This window comes from Megalobrama amblycephala, linkage group LG6, assembly GCF_018812025.1.
Source record: "Megalobrama amblycephala isolate DHTTF-2021 linkage group LG6, ASM1881202v1, whole genome shotgun sequence".
Taxonomy (NCBI): Eukaryota; Metazoa; Chordata; class Actinopteri; order Cypriniformes; family Xenocyprididae; genus Megalobrama; species Megalobrama amblycephala.
The window spans coordinates 46,437,333-46,457,356 of NC_063049.1; the positions used below are offsets into that span (position 1 = coordinate 46,437,333).

The following is a 20,024-nucleotide window of genomic DNA, read 5'->3' on the forward strand; positions in this document are numbered from 1 at the left end:
AGCAGACTCCATTAGAATGAAAAACAAACACACTAACACAATCAATTCATTTTATGCACATACTTTTTGTTCATTTATCTTCTGGCTTTAAATGGCTTTGATATAATAACATTTTAAAATCCCAAATACAAGCGTGTTATTTGTATTTATTGAGCAATCTTAAACACAGTTTATGTGACAGAAAGTTTCAAATCTTGCGGCAATTGCTTTGAAAACACCAAAACAAGATGGAAAAGGCCGCTTTATAGAAAGCCCCTTGTGTAACATGAAGATGGTGCAATGAAGCGTTTGCGTAGTACAGCATGTCCTCACGTGTGTGTGACTGAATCAGACGAGCTCCGGCGGGTTTCTCTGAGATGGAAATGCTGTTGAACTTCGATAATAATGTTGGAAAGAGTTTCACAGATGACACGCTTCACTGTTGTTTCTTTAAACCAGCGCCACCCAAACTGCAGTTTGCTGTACTTGACAATCAGGTTGATTCTGCTCATCCATCATTAGAGCTGCTCTTTTTACTTTTTACAGTTCTCAGCAGAAATTGTCAAACCGGATAACAAATATTTATGTGAATCAACGCCAAATTATGCAACACACCTTCAACAGTCACAGGGTGTTATTGACCTGCAGGCGTCTGATGTAAACACTTTTCCACACACATTTTGGAGCACAAATCCAGTCATAAGTCACATGGGTATATTTGTAGCAATAGCCAACAATACACCGTATGGGTCAAAATTATAATTTTTTTTTTTATGCCAAAAATCATTATGATATTGAGTAAAGATCATGTCCCATAAAGATATTTAGTAAAATTCCTACCATAAATATATAAATATATATAAAGTGGATATGCGTGTCTGAGGACTTCGTTTGATCAACTTTAAAGGTGTTTTTCTCAATATTTAGATTATTTTGCATCCTCAGATTCCAGATTTTCAAATAGTTGTATCTCAAGCAAATATTATCCTATCATTACAACCAAACATCAATGGAAAGATTATTTGTTCAGCTTTCAGATGATGTATAAATCTTTGTATGATGTATGACCCTTATGACTGGTTTTGTGGTCCAGGGTCACATATCTGGATTCATAATAAATAAAACGTCCACAAACTCTTTTACTGGAGTGAAGTAATGAAATTAACAGAATCTTTTAAATATTGGAGTTAAGCACTCAAATTACATGAACTCATTATCCAGAAGTTAAACGAAAATGATATGAATTTAGCAATATTTGATTTTGAATACCATTGTATTTGAAGGAAACCGTACGATTTGTACATTTTATTTTTAAAATGTTTCGTCAGATAATTGTATTTACAAATAATAAATAAGATCTGTTTCCAATAAATATATTCTGTATAAACATCCTAAATTGCATACATATTAGTGGTTTAAAACAATTAAAAATACTATTTAGCCAGTGGAAAAGAATGAGAATAACTCTTCTCTTCTCTCATATGTGTCACGAGTGAAGCTCCTCCGGTTCATCCTCCCGGCCGCCGGAGGGAGCCATCACCGGAATATTGACCCGCTACCATCCGGACTCCATTTCCCATAGGCCCTCATTCCTGGGACTGATTACGCGCCCACCTGCACTGCATCACTCACACACTATTTAACACGCTCACACACACACACAGATCGCGAAGTCTTGATTTGCTATGGTGGTCATTTCTGAGCGTTTTTGTTGATTGATCTCTTGTTGTTACCTGGACTGTTTATCTCTCACGAACCTCTGCCGCTTGCCCAGATCTTAGCCTGCCTACCGTTCTGTGATTGTTTGCCGCCTGTCCTGAACTCTGCCTGTGACCCGACTCCGATTCTCTGCTGCCAGCCCCGATCCTTGCCTGTCCCTGTTTACGGTATTGCTCTGCTCCTTGTCTGTATTATTGTTGTGAACAATAAAGCTGCGAATGGATCCACACTCTGTTGACACTTCATTACAATATGTCTCTGAGAATTATTTACTACAGTTTTGCTTTTACGGATATTTTGATATATTTATCCTAAAACATGACGAGGGTACCGAATGATTTTTAGTAATGTGTTCTGACGGCACAGACATTTATAGTCCGTATATTTTCCTAATGTCTTGTTCTGTTAAACATGTTATCATGTGGATATGCATATGTAAATGATATGCAGATGAGGATTGGGTTTAAGCTATGCGTTGTAATCGGTTATTTCCGGAGGAGACGGCTGGAGACGCAGGTACGCTCATCTTCCGCTGACTGAGGGAATCTGTTTTTTTTTGTGCGTACTCACACTTTTACACTGTAAAAAGAACTGTTGGTTTAACTTAAAGTAATAGAGTTCATTGAAATTAAAAATTTCAAAATTAAAAATTTGAGTTAATACAATGAAGGCGATTGGTTTAATCAACAGAAACTCAAAATATTATGTTATCTGAACCACATTAATTAGTTGATCTGACAAAAGAAAAAAATGTTGTGAAAATAAACTCTGGGGATTTTGCTGTGAGGGATGAAATCTACATCATACAAACATCATAAGTTTTAGACCCCTGGTCATCTTAAGTAAAATGTAAAATTGACCTCTTGTCATCACCCTCTAGAACATATTAAAAAAGTGTTTATTGATTAGAAAAAGGGACAAAACAGCTGTGATTGATTGTGGATGATGTAAACACTGTGTAGTGGACTCAGTTGACGTCATCGCTCATTAAAAACAATTGACTAATGGTGAAGTAAATATTTATGAGTGCAGGAGAGATGTGGATGAAGAAGGTTTGGCTGGTTAGTTTAGATCAGGGTTAATTTAGGGCACGTACTCTTAGATCCTGTTTAATTGTGGAGCGTTCCCTTTTTCTCTTACTTTCATTCCTCAAATTCCCAGTTTTTAGGCTGAGCAAGCACATGAAGTTCCTCTGAACGTCTGCTCTTTAAAGAAGAAAAACTCTTGTGTAAGAATGACAGCTCAGTTTTAACCAGTCGAACGCTGGATCGCTTCAGCTTTAGTCAGCAGTTCCCGTGGATCTGGACGGAGAAGAGGGAAGCGAGAGCAGAAATTCAAGATTTTGCAATCTTATTTTCATAAATGTGTGTTTTGTTGTCAGGGCCTGAGCATGAAGGTGCGCGGACCCTCTGTTCATTTGAACCTTTATTTGCTGCTTTCTTGATCTGACAGTGCAAGATTCAATACATAATTCTGTTTGACATGTATTTGTGTCGAGAATATACAGTACATTTGATAAATATAGTGAGAAAATATCATGTCGGTGTTTTTTTCCTGGGCCGGATCAGGGTTGACCTTTGACTCCAGTGTTCCAGTAAACATGAGGCTCAAAGATCATCAAACATGACTAACAACACCATAAAAGCTCAAGAGGGCCTGAATATTATTTATAGGGTTCTCTAAGATTATATACAGGAAATTGCAAATAACAAGGAAATTTAAAGTTGTGATTGAAGGCTGATATTTAAGCACATATTTTATAGTCATGCTCAGATTATTTCCTGTGATCAGTTATTGCTCTTGATGTTGTTTATGAATATCATCTACTGTGATGTTCTAGATCTGTGTTTGTGATAACAGGTTATGAATATTTTAATTATGATTTCTTAAATTCAACCAGTATGTATTGTGTTTGCTATCTCAGTTCACATTCAGTAGTTTAGCTCATTTCTGAATGTCACACATTTATTCTAGTGGTTATTAATTCTCGACTCTCTCTGTCTCAGAAATGGGTCTGTTGTGCCTCGTTTTTCTGCTGGCTTTTCTTCGGGCCGTAATATCTAACGAGGACCCTTCAGGTGAGAATCAGTTTCCCTCATTATCTTTACTGATACACTGATGCTTGAAAATGAAATAGAAAGATGTTTGATTTACTGTAGCTCATAAACTCTTTTTTGTGAGTTATTATTCGTACGGTTCATGGTGCTGTACTGAGGCTTTACATTCTCTACATAAGGAATATTGATCCTCCCAAAGTGGGTCACAAATCTGTATATTATATTTCTGAACAAGCGACATAAATATCTAGACCTGATTGGAGTTTCATTTCTAGAAAAAAATATTTCCCTCGCTGCTGAATGATGAAATTTACCACAAATGTTTCTGAACTGAATGTTTCTGCTGAAATTCATTTAGTAACACACAGTTGTAGAAAAAAAAAAGTTGTAGAAAAGTATTTTTTCTGCGTTTTGAAACAGTTTGAATTTTTTCAGCATTATTTTACACCTGCGTAGTTGACGTCAGTTTTAGTATCATTGATATGCTGTTATAGTTTTTGTTAATATCTTAATTTTGATTATATCAGGGCTGGGCGATAGGGCAAAAAAAAAAATCTCAATTTTTTTCAGAACGATTGACCAATTTCATTTTTTTTTTAATGTTTTACTAGTCGACTTCAAAATGTGACTACAATATGATCCAGGTAACATTCTCTTTATTAACCATTTGGTTAAAAAAAGTTTAGTTTAGGGTTCGATTCTCATTATTAACTAGTTGTTTATTATCATGTATATTACTAGAATATTGGCTGATTATTAGTAATTATAAAGCACATATTAATGCCTTATTCTGCAATCAATACCTAAACTTAACAACCACCTTACTAACTATTAATGAGCAGTAATTAGGGGTTTATTGATGCAAAAGTCATAATTAGTAGTTAATTAATAGTGAGAATTGGACCCTAAACTAAAATGTGACCAAAAGTCCTGTTCCAAGAGCGCCACATCTGAAGTGATCAACATGTAAAACAAACGACTTACTTGTTAAATATTTTTTCAGAAAATATGCATGAAATATGAAGGCAAATATTGTACAAACTTATCTTAAACACATCCTAATAATATAAAATAAAATAAAAAATGCTAAATATTTCTTAGCCAAAAAGTTATAGCAATAAATAACACCAGTAATAGGCTTTTATTAAAGGGTTAGTTCACTTAAAAATGAAATTTCTGTCATTTATTACTCGCCCTCATGTCGTTCCACACCCGTAAGACCTTCATTCATCTTCAAAACACAAATTAAGATATTTTTGATGAAATCCGAGAGGTTTTTTATCCCATAGAAAGCAACGAAATTACCACATTCAAAGTCCGGAAAGGGCACCTTTCATATGAGAATGACACAGAAGAGAAGAGATTGTTGAATAAAGTGGTTATTTTTGTTTTGTTTTTGCGCACAAAAAGTATTCTCGTCTCTTCATAACATCAAGGTTGAACCACTGCAGTCACATGACTGTTTTAACGATGTCTTTAGTACCTTTCTGGACCTTGAAAGTGTTGATTATATTGCTGTCTATGGACGAGTCTCTCAGATTTCATCAAAAATATCTTAATTTGTGTTCTGAAGATGAACGAAGGTCTTTACGGGTGTGGAACGACATGAGGGCGAGTAATAAATGACAGAAATTACATTTTTGGGTGAACTAACCCTTTAGCAGCAAATGGTTTGTAAAAACAGAAACATAATTTGTCGATTTAAAAAATAATAAAATTGTGGCCTCAGAGCCTCGTTTCTTCACAGGTCATTATTCTGTACGTTCTGTCTTGGTCACTTCCGGTCATCGTCGTGTCTCTCCACAGACTCCTGCAAGGACTTCGGACAGGCGTTTGAACGGATGTTCGCAGTTCCGGGGGAATCGCCGCTATTGGAGTGTCCGTTGCAGATCCAGTATCTCTTCGATACCGCAGAAACGCCGTACAACGTCACATGGCTGGAGGGGAGGAACGGCTCCGAGGTCACAGAGGGTCAGCCGAGCGTCGTGGTCAGAGAGCAATCGCTGTGGTTCCCCAACATCAGCATGGAGCAGCAGGGAACGTACACATGTGTGGTCCGGTATGAGCCCAGTTCTTTATGTTTATCCATAATGCACCAAACCGGTTCACTGGCATTGAGCGTTTTCTTCATAGTAGGGATAAATTACACGAAATCCATCCTAAAATCCCCAGCAGAGCTTTATTCCCTTTCAGAAGGAGGTTTGATGAGTTCACCGGGTGTCGTTTCTGCTGTTTTTTAATTAAATATATATTATTGGACATTTTCATTTAGTGAGCTCTCTTTTACCAGCTAAAGTATTTGATCATATGTAAATGTAAAACATCTTGTGTAATTTTAAACTGCTGTATTTTTCTGTTTATATATATATTATATGTATGCAACTCTTGTGTAACTTGTAACTCAGCTCTTGACATGAAAATCGCATTGAAATTTCTTCTACAGCTGCTTACAGCAGGAATTAAGGGTGTGACAGAAGATCACATTTTGACGCTAATGATAATTCAACAATATTTGGCAGGTTTTGACTGGTCCAGGCCTGTCCTGTCTCCTGAGCTGTTCATATTCTTCATATTCTGTTCGGTGACAGAAATGTACTTTTTTTATTAAGCGTGATATTTGCCTCTAAATTGATTTCCAAGGAAATTGTTAACTTTATAAGGTAATTTTCCTCCTGACCAGATGTATTCATTGTCTTTTATGTCAAATTCTTACATTAAATCAATGAATTCAATCAGAATAATAAGAAACTATAACCTGTTGCCAATCAAATGAAATCAGTATCAGTAAAATCCACGTTTGCACTGCAGAAGTCACACAAACACAACTGCACACTGCAAGTAACACTTTCATTAATGATTTAAAAATAATATTTTAGATATTGAAATATGATTTTTTTTTTTAAAGTACTTTAAATATGAAACTAAAGTCACTTTCTCATTGGATGAGTCATTCATTTAACTGATTCATTCAAATGTATCATAGAATCACTGAAACTTCCTCCTGTGAAAACTGTTTTGAACTGGACATTGTGTTACCATGGAAACAGTGCTGTCAGTCTTTTTAGCAGCTTCTCCCTCTAGTGGACGGTGTCGTGTTTCATATTACAACATTTACTGCTCTATTTTAAAACACACATCATTGGAAAGGTCTGAAACTTGATATAATAATTATTCATTTAAATGACATTATATTATTATATTATTTTTTGTAAATGTAGAATACATTTTAGTGCAAGAGTTGTTGATGGATCATGATCTGTGTACACAGACGCACGGTTAGTGAACGAGACTCACTGCTTTGTTCACTTTGCTCTCTGTATACTCTGGAGTTACTGTAACTGTGTTGAAACGAGCTGCAGGATGAGGTTTATTGTCACAAACAACTGGAAGTGGAATGTTTTTAGAAAAGCCTGAGCAGAGGATGTGGTGAATCTGTTGAAGTCGGGGTGAAGGGCCTCCCGCGCCGCTGAAGAAATATCAGCTGTCGCTTTCCTTGAAGAACCAGAAGCCTGTTTTTAACGCCAAGACATTGAGATTTTCCGGCGTGAGCTCGATGTTTTGGTGAGGTTCAGTCGAGCTTCAGCGCTCTGTTGACTGCAGAAATAAATGGATGGAAAGATCGGGATGTGAGGAGTTTCCAGGACGGTGAGAAGAGCTTCAGTTCAGTGTTGAACAGATGTTGAAGATCCTGACCTTTAAACACGCCGTGAGCGACAGAAACATGATCAACTCGTTAGTTTAATGGAGAATAAAGGGTGAAGATGTGCTTGACTGTTCTCGTGTGTAATGTGGTCAAACATTACATAAAAGTGCATCACCTACAAACACCGCTGTCTTCGTTTACACACAGTGACTCAAAAGTGTTTCAGCAAAAAAAAGAAAGAAAAGAAACACTTTCAGCTGCTTTTTTTAACAGATTTCCAGTGAACTGCTCTCTGAAAGCAAATGCAATGAGTTTGCTTCTTTTTCTGTTACTGATGGACTGTGAGGAACGACTAGCCACATAAAAGACTGAGAAATACTGAAGTAGAGCTTGAACTGCCAGCAGAGGGCAGCATTAGTTACACTGCCAGCTACACAGTGAACTTGAGCTCCTGATGAATAACAATAATTTAGTTTTTTAATAAAGTAGCTTCTCAAGGCGCTTTACATAAAACAAGCAAATAAGAATACAACACACACAAAGCAATACAAGTTATCCATATACATATATATACACATACAAAAAATAAAAATCAAGACAATCAGGAAAAAGCTACCCAAAAAAAAATGAGTTTTTAAATATGATTTAAAAATATTTAAATTCTGTGCATCTCTGATATGAGGAGGAAGTGCACACGTTGAAAACACAAAAGTATTAATAAGCCTTTCAGTCACAGTATACATATAAGGGTAATGAAGAATACAAGGATAACATGCGATAGTTTTGTATGTTGATTTAAAGCGGTCGTGGTGTGGTTTCCCGTCAGGACTCCGAGCCGGTGCTTCAGACAGACGGCGGTGCTGGTGGTGAGCGAGATGACGTCAGGACGCTGTGAGCGACCGCAGTGGGTAATCCAGCAGATCAGCGCTCGTGTGAACGACGTCCTCTCCTGCCCTCTGAGGAGATATCTCAAGAGCGTGGATCATCCCTCCATCCAGTGGTACAAGGTAGAAAACACATCCTTCATCTCCATACACAAGAATCAACCTTCTGCCATCATTTACTCGCCTCTCATGTTGTTGTTTTCTGTTGAACAAAATTCAGATTCATTCTAAACATTCCCATGAATAAATAAATGTATCCATTTGAACTGTATATAAAAGTTCAGTTCATTTGGATTACACAGTTTTAACAGATAAACTGATTAATGTGAAAATCTTACATAATGTTTCCATATTGAACCGTTCTTACTAATTAACTGAATAGATTTACTTTTCACAGTGCTGGTTCTTGAACAAATGCATTTTTAAAATATGATTATTTAAACAACTCAACAGATGTAAGTGGTTAATAATAAACTATGCCTTGATTTTTTTATTTATTTAGTTTCATTTATGCTTGACTGACAAATATGCATCATCATAAGTTTTATTAGTTACCAAATATTAAGTATTTGTTTATATTAAAACTGTGATCTGAATGGATGGAAATTTTATACAAATTCATAAATGCAGGAACGCTGGTTCTTCAGTGAAATGGCAGATGTTTAAGGAACAGATGAATCCTTGTTCTGTAAGAGAAATTCTAGGATCGTTCTGTTTTCCGGTCAATTCCACTGTAATTCAGGACGAGAATGATAATGATTGATAACGTGAAGCGGATCACATGACCACCTGTCAAAACAAAACCACATGCACCAACACAACAAACGCAAGAGACGACAAAAACTGAGCTGATCAGACCAAAGGAAAACACCAGATCATGGGTTCAGTTCCCGGCATGAACCCATAAAACATTTACGCTTTCAACGCAGTGAATAAAAGCTTCTGCCAAATAGTGTTTATTCGCTAATGAAAACTTGACTGTTTTTCCATGAATAAGACACCAACGTTTTCTGTTAAAAGGAAACATTTTCTGCCCAGTGTATTACATGATCTTTGCAATCTGGCAACCCACGCTCTCTCTCCACACTGGAAAATCTGTTGATCTGTTTGCCGTTGTTTTAGTTCAGAAAATGACAACAAATTTCATCATTTGTATTTGGATCTCTCCTTTATCCTCTGAATGAAGGAGTAATGTGAACTCTGTTTCTGTCTGCTGTCCTGTCCTCTCATTCCCAGAACTGTGAGCCTCTTCCGGAAGATGAGAAGTTTGCTCTAAACACGGATAAGGATATGCTAAACATACGCAAAGTACATCTGGATGACGCTGGATTCTACACCTGCAAAATGACCTTTAGTTTGGATGGAGTCGTCGGTGAAATGGCTGAAAGCATCGAGTGTTTAGTTCACGGTGAGCATTATGGGTATTTTGTGCGGATATTTGTGTACATCTAGGCTCTGTTTAAACCATTTCATATCCAGGTTGCATTTACAACAGATAACTGCTGCAAAAAATACTTTGTTGACTTAATCTCAATTTAATTAATAAAAACTAAAACTAAAGTATTTTCTCAATTTGCTTTTTTAAAGTTTTGTTTTATTATTATTATTATTATTGCAGATGAATATCTAGAGAAACCGCGAGTGATCGAGCCGGCCGATGAGATCATCAGAGTCGAGAGCGGTTAGCCGGACGCTTCGTCTCTTCATTTCTGCTTCATCTTTGTGTTCGTTTCTGAACTTTAGTTGAGTTAACATGAACTAACGATGATCAATACTTCTAAAGCTTTCCTTAAATCTAAATTTCAGCATTTACTAATGCATTATTGAAATCTAAAGTTGTGTCTGATAATAGCATTTAACAAGAACTAGCAATGAACGGCTGTATTTTCAGTAACAAAGATGAATAAATACTGTGAAAAGTGTGTTGCTCATTGATATTTAATGTTAGTTAATGAATTAGATAATGTTAATTAATTAAACTGTAATTTAAATGTTAATTAAATCTTAGCAACCACCCCAAGTACCCTAGCAACCGCATAGCAACACCATAGCAACCGCCTTGAGTACCCTAGCAACCGCATAGCAACAGCCTAGCAACCACCCCGAGTACCCTAGCAACCACATAGCAACATCTTAACAACCACCCCGAGTACCCTAGCAACCGCATAGCAACACCCTAGCAACCGCCTTGAGTACCCTAGCAACCGCATAGCAACAGCCTAGCAACCAGCCCGAGTACCTTAGCAACCACATACCAACACCCTAGCAACCACCCCGACTACCCTAGCAACCACATAGCAACATCTTAGCAACCACCCCAAGTACCCTAGCAACCACACAACACCCTAGCAACCGCCTTGAGTACCCTGACTCTATCTATCTATCTATCTATCTATCTATTAAAACTACTAAACTAAAACTTAAACTTTTAAACTGAAAACTCTCAAACTTCACACTTTTAAAACTACTTCAAACTTTCTGGACCGGCTTTTTCAAGCCAACTTAAAGTTTGTCCTCAAACTTTTTTATCTAGTTGCTTACTGCTCTCAGTTCCGAAAACACGTCTGAAAACCAAAGGGGATCATGCATTTCCGGTTGCTGTCCCAAGACTCTAGAATACCCTTCCACCTGACATCAGATCTGCACCCTCAGTTAATGTTTTTAAATCTTGCGTGAAAACGTATCTGTTTTCTATGGCTTTTAACTGTTGACTTTTGGATGATGTATATTGTTTTAAAGTCCCTGTAAAGTCAATTCTGAGAATTCTTTCTAAACACTTTATAAATGTTACTAATGTATTGCTGAAACACATTACAAAGTCTGTGAATTGTGTAATGCTTAATTGTGAAGTTAGAGCGTTAAACAATTTTTCACCAAGTCTCTACTCAGGATTTTTTGGGCGGAGCTAAAACGGGGGTCTAATGACGCACATCGTCCCCCGAGCATAGCCCCTCCCCTAACACTATATAACTGTCGATGACGCACCGAGCGTGGCGCCGCCTCTAACTCTACAGCGGTTCACTCGCTCAATCTCGAGTGCCATTAGTCATACAGCCCTTTGCACATTTAGCTAGTAATGCCTTCCTCACTCAAATGCATATTACATGGTTGTTATAATATATAATATGCTCGATCTCCTTATTTAAATTTCCTAAAACGATGATATGAAGGATTCTAAAGTGATCGTTCTACACCGGATAATTTTACAAACCTTCATCAGACAGCTGGGATTCACAGATAATCCGCTGTTTTTGGTGAATGTGACTGAACAGACCTCGGACCCCCTCCCGCCTCGGCCTTCCTACCGTCCCACCGATAACCGACAGAGGGCCGGACAGAATCTCTCCCGTCCCGACCTTCATCCTCCCGTCTCGCGGCGCCGTCATTTGTCGACTCGACAACAGTCCGGCAGTACGTGCCCAATGAGTGTAAGTTGTCGTGTGTGCTTATGTTATAATTAGTAGGTAGTCCACAGTAACTCTACTAAAAAGTGCAACCCTCTAACGTGATTCTTTTGTTTATATGCATCAGTATGTTTACTCATTAGACAAGTAAGTTGAGACGGCAGCTCTCGCGAGTGGGTGTGGTTTCAGCGCCGATAGCGGACACGCCCCCAGCGTTTGAGAGCAGAGAGCGCTGCCTATTTTTTAGAGATTTTGATAACTTATTTCATTTACTTGCAGATTTTTTTAATCATTCAAATTTGGCTGGGTGGTTAATAACACATTTTTCTATGGTGTGACAAACTCAGAACACATACTTTAAAATGACTTTACAGGGACTTTAAATGTTTTTCTGTTATTGTATAGTTTTCGTTTTTGTTTGTTGTGTTGCTGTACAGTCCTTTGGTCTACTTTGTAGTGGAAAGGGCTCTATAAATAAAGTAGACTTGAGACTTTTTGTTTTTTGAAAAATTTATTGTTTAAATTGGAAAACAAACTATCAAAACGTACACGGGCCTTGACATATGGAATCACTCTTGTCTTGAATCAGTTCTATCTAATCTGATGTAATCTCATCTAAATTTGTGACAAAGAGACCACAACTTGTGTCATGTGTAGCCTAGTAAACATATTCACATATTGATCAATAATTGATCCCAGGGATTGCACATACTCAGATACAAATGTATATTATAATGCAATGTAAGTCGCTTTGGATAAAAGCGTCTGCCAAATGCATAAATTTAAAATGTAAATGTTAACCCTTATCATCAAACCTAAATGATAAAACATGATTAAATGCATTTTCCTTTATGCATCAGCTGAAGCACCAATTTTTTCAAACCAGTTGTCTCGACTTTCCGATACTGCATGATGTTCGAAGCTTCAAACGTCGTCAATCACGTGGTATTCTCATAAAGGTTTGAGCTCCGCTCCCATGTTCTGACACAAACACAGAGAGAGCAATGTACATTATTATCATCAGTTTAAAATTGTATTTGTGTATGACTAACCTGTATGGAATTACATTTGATCCAAAAATAATGAACGTAACTTTTCAAAAAAACTAATAAAAATATAAATTGAAACTGAATAAAATGTCTTTGAAACTTAAAAAAATAAATCGCAGGCAAAATGTTTGACTTTGTTTTTAATACACTGCATGTTTTGCTAACAGTTCATTTTCTTTCTTTCACTGATATTTACTTACAAAAGCATTTCCAGAGTTTTCATTTATGCTTCTGAAGTTTTCGTTTACAATCCCAGAGTTTTCGTTCGTCTTTCTGGCACAAATCTCTCACGGGGGCGGGGCCAGCAGTGGTGTGTTCTCATTGGCTACTGAGTTTTTGATTGACAGCTTCTACTTGACCTGGAAGTGAAGACGTCAGTGAGCGTCTGTAAGCGGCTTCTTATTTCATTTTAGTGATGTAAAGATAGGCGTCTTTATTATTTCATCTGTAGCTGCTGCTACTATAGTGAGATGATTTCTTAGGCCTAGCACAGACGAATGATATAATCATTCTTAATCATCAATCATCGTCGTTATCTGGATACTCGCGGTAAGTCAGTATTTTTTACGTTTACAAAATCAATATAAGTAACATTACTTGCTTTTGCTTTTTCAGATGGAGAGGTATTTTAGAGCTCATTTAGAGCCCACTTTATACAGCAGTGTTGTCTTGATTTAACCCAATCATTACAGGATCTGGTTATGGTACTGTAAATACAGCCTTGGATTAGATCATATTTAAAGGGGAAAAGGTAGTCTTTATTAATAATACATATAAAGTACTGTGCAAAAGTCTTAGGACACCATTAGATGTTGTTTTAGCAATGGTATAGTGACCATATAATTTTTTTTCAGACTTCTTATTAGAACATGACCAGGAAATACTTTAAATTTGTAAGCATTATTAAAAAACAGAAAAAAGACTTCTACAGGCTGAAGTGGCAAGTATTTAGTGACCTCTCCTAACACTTGAGTAATAGTGAGAACCTGGCTCTCTCAAACCTAAATGGAATGGAAAATGACTGGAAGGCCAAGAAAACTTTCAAAATCTGTTTAGAAGTTTCTCCTTTGAAAAAACTGGAAGTCTAGGAGGTCACGTTAAATACTGATTTTTGCTTATAGAATCCATTTTGTTCTGATTTTTTTGTGTGCATATTTCCTGTATTTTCTGTTTGCATTGTAATAAAGACCATAAAATAAACATGGGTGGTCATTAAAACATTGCTAAAACAACAAAGCTAAGACTTTTGCACAGTACTGTATGGCCAAATGCAAAACCTAATACATGACAGTAATTACGGCTGAAATTATATATAATTTGTATGAAATAAATATTTTAAGTCTGCATAATTTGTTATGTGGGAATTCAAAGCAGTTTGTATTGTTAGATTATAATACATCTGATTTCTTATTTTCCAGGGAGTGGAGCAACTTTTCCATGAACAAAATTCTGATGCTGACCCAGAGGAGGGAGTGGTAGCCCCAGAGATCCACTGTCCCCATCAGACAAGAATCTTATTTTGTTCAGACACATCACCTTTGACTGACTGGGATCTTGATCTTCAGACACCTGATATTATGCAAATATTTTAATTTTTTTGGAGCTCTAGATTAAAACAAGACACAGTTCACAAACACACAGGAGGCTGTACTTTATTCTTATTAGTCCATACTGATCTTGGATTAGCATACCAACAACATATGAATGTTAAAGTGATAGTTCACCCCAAAAAAAATCTCATATATTTTACTCACCCTCATGCCGTCCATGATGCATATTACTTTCTTTCTACAGATAAACATGAATTAGGATTTTTAGGAAAATCATACATGTCTTCGAGTCCTAAAGACACCGTAATCCATGCGACCCCAGTGGATGAATCAATGTCTTCTGAAGTGAAACAATAGATGAGAAAAATACTAATAATTTAAACTGTTTTAATTATTAACAATCGTTTCCCACCAACCATCATACGTGTATGGGTTACAGTCCACTTATGGGCTCACAGAGATGGACTATTTTCTTAAAGATATTTGTGCTTATGTGGAGAATGAAAGTCATACAGTCAAACCAAAATGTATTCAGACAACATGAACATTTCATTCCATTCATTAAGTTTATTCACTATAGTTTTAAAAAATGGTAATAAAATGAATTTTATAAATTTGACACATGTATTCTATAATAGGTGCTTGTGCATTTTTATAGTAATGTACTGTATATCATGAATATGCAGTTAGTGTTTTGTGGATTCTGGTCATTCCTTTCACAACATAATTGCATCCAACACTTTCACTTTGATGTGTGTATGCTGTAGTGACAATAAAGAATTTAAATTGATTTGAATTGATTCATATTTTCATTTACATTTATTCAACTGTTTTTTTTTTTATGTAAGTCACAATTGAAACTTTTGATGATTGTTTAAAAATCTACTTTTATATGTTAGATGCTAATGTTAACTAAATAAAATAAAATTAATAGAATGATAAAAAATGGCAACAAGATCATTCTTTGTGTGGAGTACTGAAATGCCCTTTGAGGTCTATACCGTCTTACAGCAAGCCACGACTGTTATTTTCATATTGTTTGAATCCTTCAGAATTGAGTGATCATTAATTGTGATGGTGTATGTGCTAACAATGGGTAGAGTGATGGCCATGGTTGCCAACCTTGATTACCTGGTTGGAGTGAGACGGCTGAATATTACTTTAATACTACTTTAATATTACTTTACTCTTGACGGCTGAATATATACATGTATATGATACTAGTATTCTCTTTAAATTGTAACAGCACAACCTAATCAGACCCAACAATAGAGAAGAATCATCAGAAATAATCAAATATTCTCCAAAAACATTGGACATTATGCAATATTTTCAGTATTATAACCTTTAATGTACAATTAAACCTCAAGACATTCATTTTCTCTCGCGTTTGATCTCTCACGCTTCTAAAATTTTATGTCGACAAAGTAGAAGCCGCAGATAAATACAGATAAAATTCAAAAACAAAACTCATATCTTTAAATGAAATAAGAAGCCGCTTACAGACACTCACCTCCACACATGTAATTGTAAACACAACACTGACGTCTTCACTTCCAGGTCAAGAAGAAGCTGTCAATCAAAAACTCAGTAGCCAATGAAAACACACCACTGCTGGCCCCGCCCCCGCGAGAGTTTGTGCCAGAAAGACAAACGAAAACTCTGGGATTGTAAACGAAAACTTCACAAGCATAAATGAAAACTCTGGAAATGCTTTTGTAAGTAAAGATCAGTGAAAGAAAGAAAAACTGTTAGCAAAACATGCAGTGTGTTAAAAACAAAGTCAAACATTTTGCCTGCGATTTATTTTTTTAAGTTTCAAAGACATTTTATTCAGTTTCAATTTATATTTTTATTAGTTTTTTTGAAAAGTTACGTTCATTATTTTTGGATCAAATGTAATTCCATAAACCTACAGTATTTCTTTAGAACAAAACTGTGCAGCAGGTCTGTCATCTCTAGTCACACACTTCAGTTAGCTTGTGTCCCTCCCCAACACACACCAGAGAAAAAAACTGTGCAGGTCATGAGAGAGAGCATACTCACATTCAGTGAGCTTATAATGCCGCATTTTATTGTCAGTAAGGGTAAGGGAGTTAGGAAAAAAAGGCATAAGTAGAAAAATTAAATCATTTTTTTATAAAAATTAAATATATTATTTCTATAGGTTATACAAAAAAGACAAAATAAAAGGGCTGAATAAGCTGATCTAGCATGTTAAATGGTGGCATCCTAGTAAATGAATGGTACACCCCCTTAAGCTCACAGAAATGGTTTGACCCAAGTTTTCAGCAGCCAATGACGCTGACCTGTTCAAACTCATTTTTCACGCAAATATATAAAAGATACCTTTTATATATTTTTAACACGTCAACAACACATTAAATATGTGTATTTCGCATGTATTTAATGTGTTGTTGACGTGTTAAAAATATATAAAAGGTATCTTTTCCATGTTAATCAGAGTTTTTGTCCTAACCAGCCGCGACGGCGACATGCGAATATTCTATTTTAAAAAACGTTTCTTTCACCGTGTCCTAACCAGACGCGATGCGATAAGATTCCCGCGATAAGCATTTCAAACTCACATTAGATGCTTTTAACATTAAATAAAGCACATAAACAATACCTGATATTATCATTGCCATACTTTGTGTTGCCGTGATGTTGCGGAGAAATAGAAATATTATATTCTAAAATAGGACAAAAACTTTATCGCTTGTCGCGGGGGCGCATCACGTCTAGTTAGGACATGGTGTATTTTTCTGCGACGTCACAGCTGGAACAGCAACACAAATTATGGCAATGATAATATCAGGTACTGTTTATGTACTCTATTTAATATTAAAAGCGTGAGTTTGAATATCATTCTGTGTTCCCAGCTCTAATGAAAACAATACTGGCTAATTCACCTCAGATCTTGAAAATAAATAAATGGGCAAAAGAACGTTCAAACTGTCAACTCAATGTGAACAAACAAGTGTATTCTATGACAAAGATTGGTTCAGTCACTCCGTGTGTACTTTAAATAAAGTTTAAATGGTGTAATATTTATGAATTTTACTAAGTACTTGCCCATTTCATTGAGCCCGCCCACACTCTCTTCTGATTGGCTGTGGTTTTTGATTGATTTTTTCGCTTCTCATTGTCGCGTCGCATCTAGTGTGGACAGTCAAACAGCTCATCGCTGGAATTTTATCGCATCGCGTCTGGTTAGGACATGTGGTAAAGGGATGTGGTGGTGGAAAACATTTGGGATGGGAGGAAAAAAATGTTTTATTCAAATCTTTTGCATACCCTCACTAAGATATTATCTTTCCCTTGCAAAACCTGTTGTGAGCTCGAACAAACACTTTCACTTTAATGTCCCGCTGGTTGGCAGTAGTGTTTCAGTTAGTTCCAGTTAGTTCAGACACATCTCTCTCTTTTAACCGTAATTACACTTTGTCCCTGAAGACACGAGTATTTGCAAGCAAAAAAAAAAAGCATTCTCTGGAGATGTTACAAAATGTACATAATATATTTTCATAACTGCTTTGTGCACCATGTTGGACTGTCTACCAATATTTGCCACCACTGGGCACTACAACTACCTGAAATCGGCATATTTCTACCTCCAAGAAATGTGCCAACTCGAGACCAGACACCCTGATGTACATGACAAGTTTTCCAGGGGTTTCCATGTGATCCGCCGCACCAAGCAGTGCTGGACAGGCCTTAGCTCTGACCTTGTCATTGAGCAGACATTGATGCAATCCTTGAAAATCAGTGGAGGCTAAACCCATGGAAGTGGAATGACTGAAGAAATGCAATCATTGTGGACCATGTCTACACCCATCACATCTGAATACAACAACGCTATGCAGTAATTCAATGACCTCACACGACCAGCGAGCAGCACCGAGAATCCTCAGAAGCAAGGATGAAAAGAGATCACTCTGATCTAGAGAAGATCACGGAAAAGCTTAGCATTTGCACACCATTCTCTCCAGACGCATCTCTCAGAAACATTGTAACTGGTTTTGTTGCCAAAGAGGAGGTGAATGTGCATGAGTTTGAGACTGTTGGCAATGAGATCATTGAAAAGATGATTGGAAAACCTGTTTTTAGAATATCCTTCAACCGGGCAAAAATCCTTGCAGATGACTCCACCATCAAAGTTGCCCAAAACCAAACCATTGATCCTGCTTTGCTGTTCCAGCGGTTCCTGATCATGTCGAAAACTGAACAGTTTTCACTGCAAGATGTAATAAGCCTGTTCGAAGGCAAGGAAATCTTCCGTAAAGCCAACAAGCCCCAACTAGTGCAGGCAGTCACTGAGTTCTCAAGCAAGAAATCTAACAAAACTGTCCTGGATTCCATCGCACCAACTGAGCATTATGTCCTTGACGGTGGCTCCCTGGTTCATGGCTTGGCATGGAAAAAGGGTGACAGTTATGGTGCCATTGCACAGTCATATGCAGACTTTACCTTACGCCATTATGGTAAAGCATCAGTCGTTTTTGATGGTTATAGCGAAGGTCCTTCCTTCAAGGGAAGAAAGGATGATTTCCTTTTCAGATTTTGAAACAAACAAGGACTTATCAATCTTATGACCAAGGAGCTGGAGAAGAAGGGCTGCACTGTTATCAATGCATCAGGTGATGCAGACGTGGACAAAAGCTGCAGTCAAGGCCTCAGAACATCAGCCCACAACCTTGATAGGGGAGGATACAGACTTACTCATTCTTCTCCTCTACTATGCTGGGACGAACAATAGAGGCCTCTGTTTTCATTCAGACAAGTCCAAAGCTACTAAAGTGTACATCATCAGTGAGATGAAACAAGTCATGGGTAGTGACTTGAGTTCCCAGTTGCTGTTTATTCACGCCTTCATGATACAACTTCACGCATTTTTAGTGTTGGCAAACAGACAGCATTCCAGAAACCTGTGAATGGAAAATCAACCATCCAGTCCTGTGCAAATGTGTTTCTGCTCCCACATCAAGCAAGGAATGTCATAGAGGACCATGGGATCAAGGCAATGGCAGTGTTGTTTGGCAGAAAGAGTACTGGTTCACTTGCCTCTTTGTGCTACAAACATTTTAGCAAGAAAATCATTACCGCTAAATCATTTGTTACCCCAGCAGTCTGCCTCCAATTGAGTCCTCTACCAAATACCACTGCCAAAGAGTTTACTTCCAGATCATGGTGTGGATTGGAAAGGAACATGACACGAACACAGTGGACAGGCAATGGAAACTGGTGGACAACCGGTTCCTGCCAGTTATGACCAGTAAGACTGCTGCCCCAGAAAGACTCCTGCAGATGATCCACTGTAATTGCACAACTGCCTGCCGAACACAACGGTGCAGTTGCAGGGCATATGGACTACCATGCATGCCTGCTTGTGGACCATGTCAAGTTGGGAATTGTGAGAATCACTATAATCAAACTCTATGGGAGGAAGAGTGAGACGACTAATGGTAAATCTAGTGAAGGTCACAGTGCAAAAAAGTATAAAAAATAAACCAGAATAAGAGGAAACAACTGAAGAAATTCAAAAACATATGTATAAATAAGAAAAGTATTAAAAAATCTAAAAAAGGCAAAAAAAAATGCATTATAAAAAATATTTTAAAAATATATAAAAAATAAAATAAAAAATAAAAGGGGTTAGCGGTACTGAGCCCTCACGTGGCAGCCCTGTTTTGAGTAATTTTACAGTACCACACCGTTCTAATGAATTAATTCTTTATT

General features: G+C 37.0%; 2 protein-coding genes across 8 annotated transcripts in view; both read left to right on the top strand.

Moving 5' to 3' along the window:
* The first annotated feature begins 1,508 nt into the window (after window positions 1-1,508).
* LOC125270894 (interleukin-1 receptor type 1-like) overlaps window positions 1,509-20,024 on the top strand; it is a 48,605-nt gene continuing 30,089 nt past the window's right edge. The window contains exon 1 of the mRNA XM_048194904.1: window positions 1,509-1,865. The gene's annotated coding sequence lies outside the window, so the exon portion shown is untranslated. The remainder of the gene's footprint in view (window positions 1,866-20,024) is intronic.
* Window positions 2,154-20,024, top strand: part of LOC125270896 (interleukin-1 receptor type 2-like) — a 29,449-nt gene continuing 11,578 nt past the window's right edge. For 2 of the 7 annotated variants that reach the window (XR_007185492.1, XM_048194910.1), the window contains exons 1-6: window positions 2,154-2,214; window positions 3,705-3,776; window positions 5,562-5,814; window positions 8,225-8,405; window positions 9,519-9,690; window positions 9,901-9,963. Coding sequence is in view for 6 of the 7 variants with exons in the window: in XM_048194910.1 (XP_048050867.1) it covers window positions 2,169-2,214; window positions 3,705-3,776; window positions 5,562-5,814; window positions 8,225-8,405; window positions 9,519-9,690; window positions 9,901-9,963 (787 nt within the window). In the remaining variant the exon portion in view is untranslated. Of the gene's footprint in view, window positions 2,215-3,704; window positions 3,777-5,561; window positions 5,815-8,224; window positions 8,406-9,518; window positions 9,691-9,900; window positions 9,964-10,815; window positions 11,141-12,991; window positions 13,123-14,153; window positions 15,076-20,024 lie in introns of those variants that run through there. The other 5 variants (XM_048194906.1, XM_048194909.1, XM_048194907.1 and 2 more) reach the window with 5 other exon arrangements.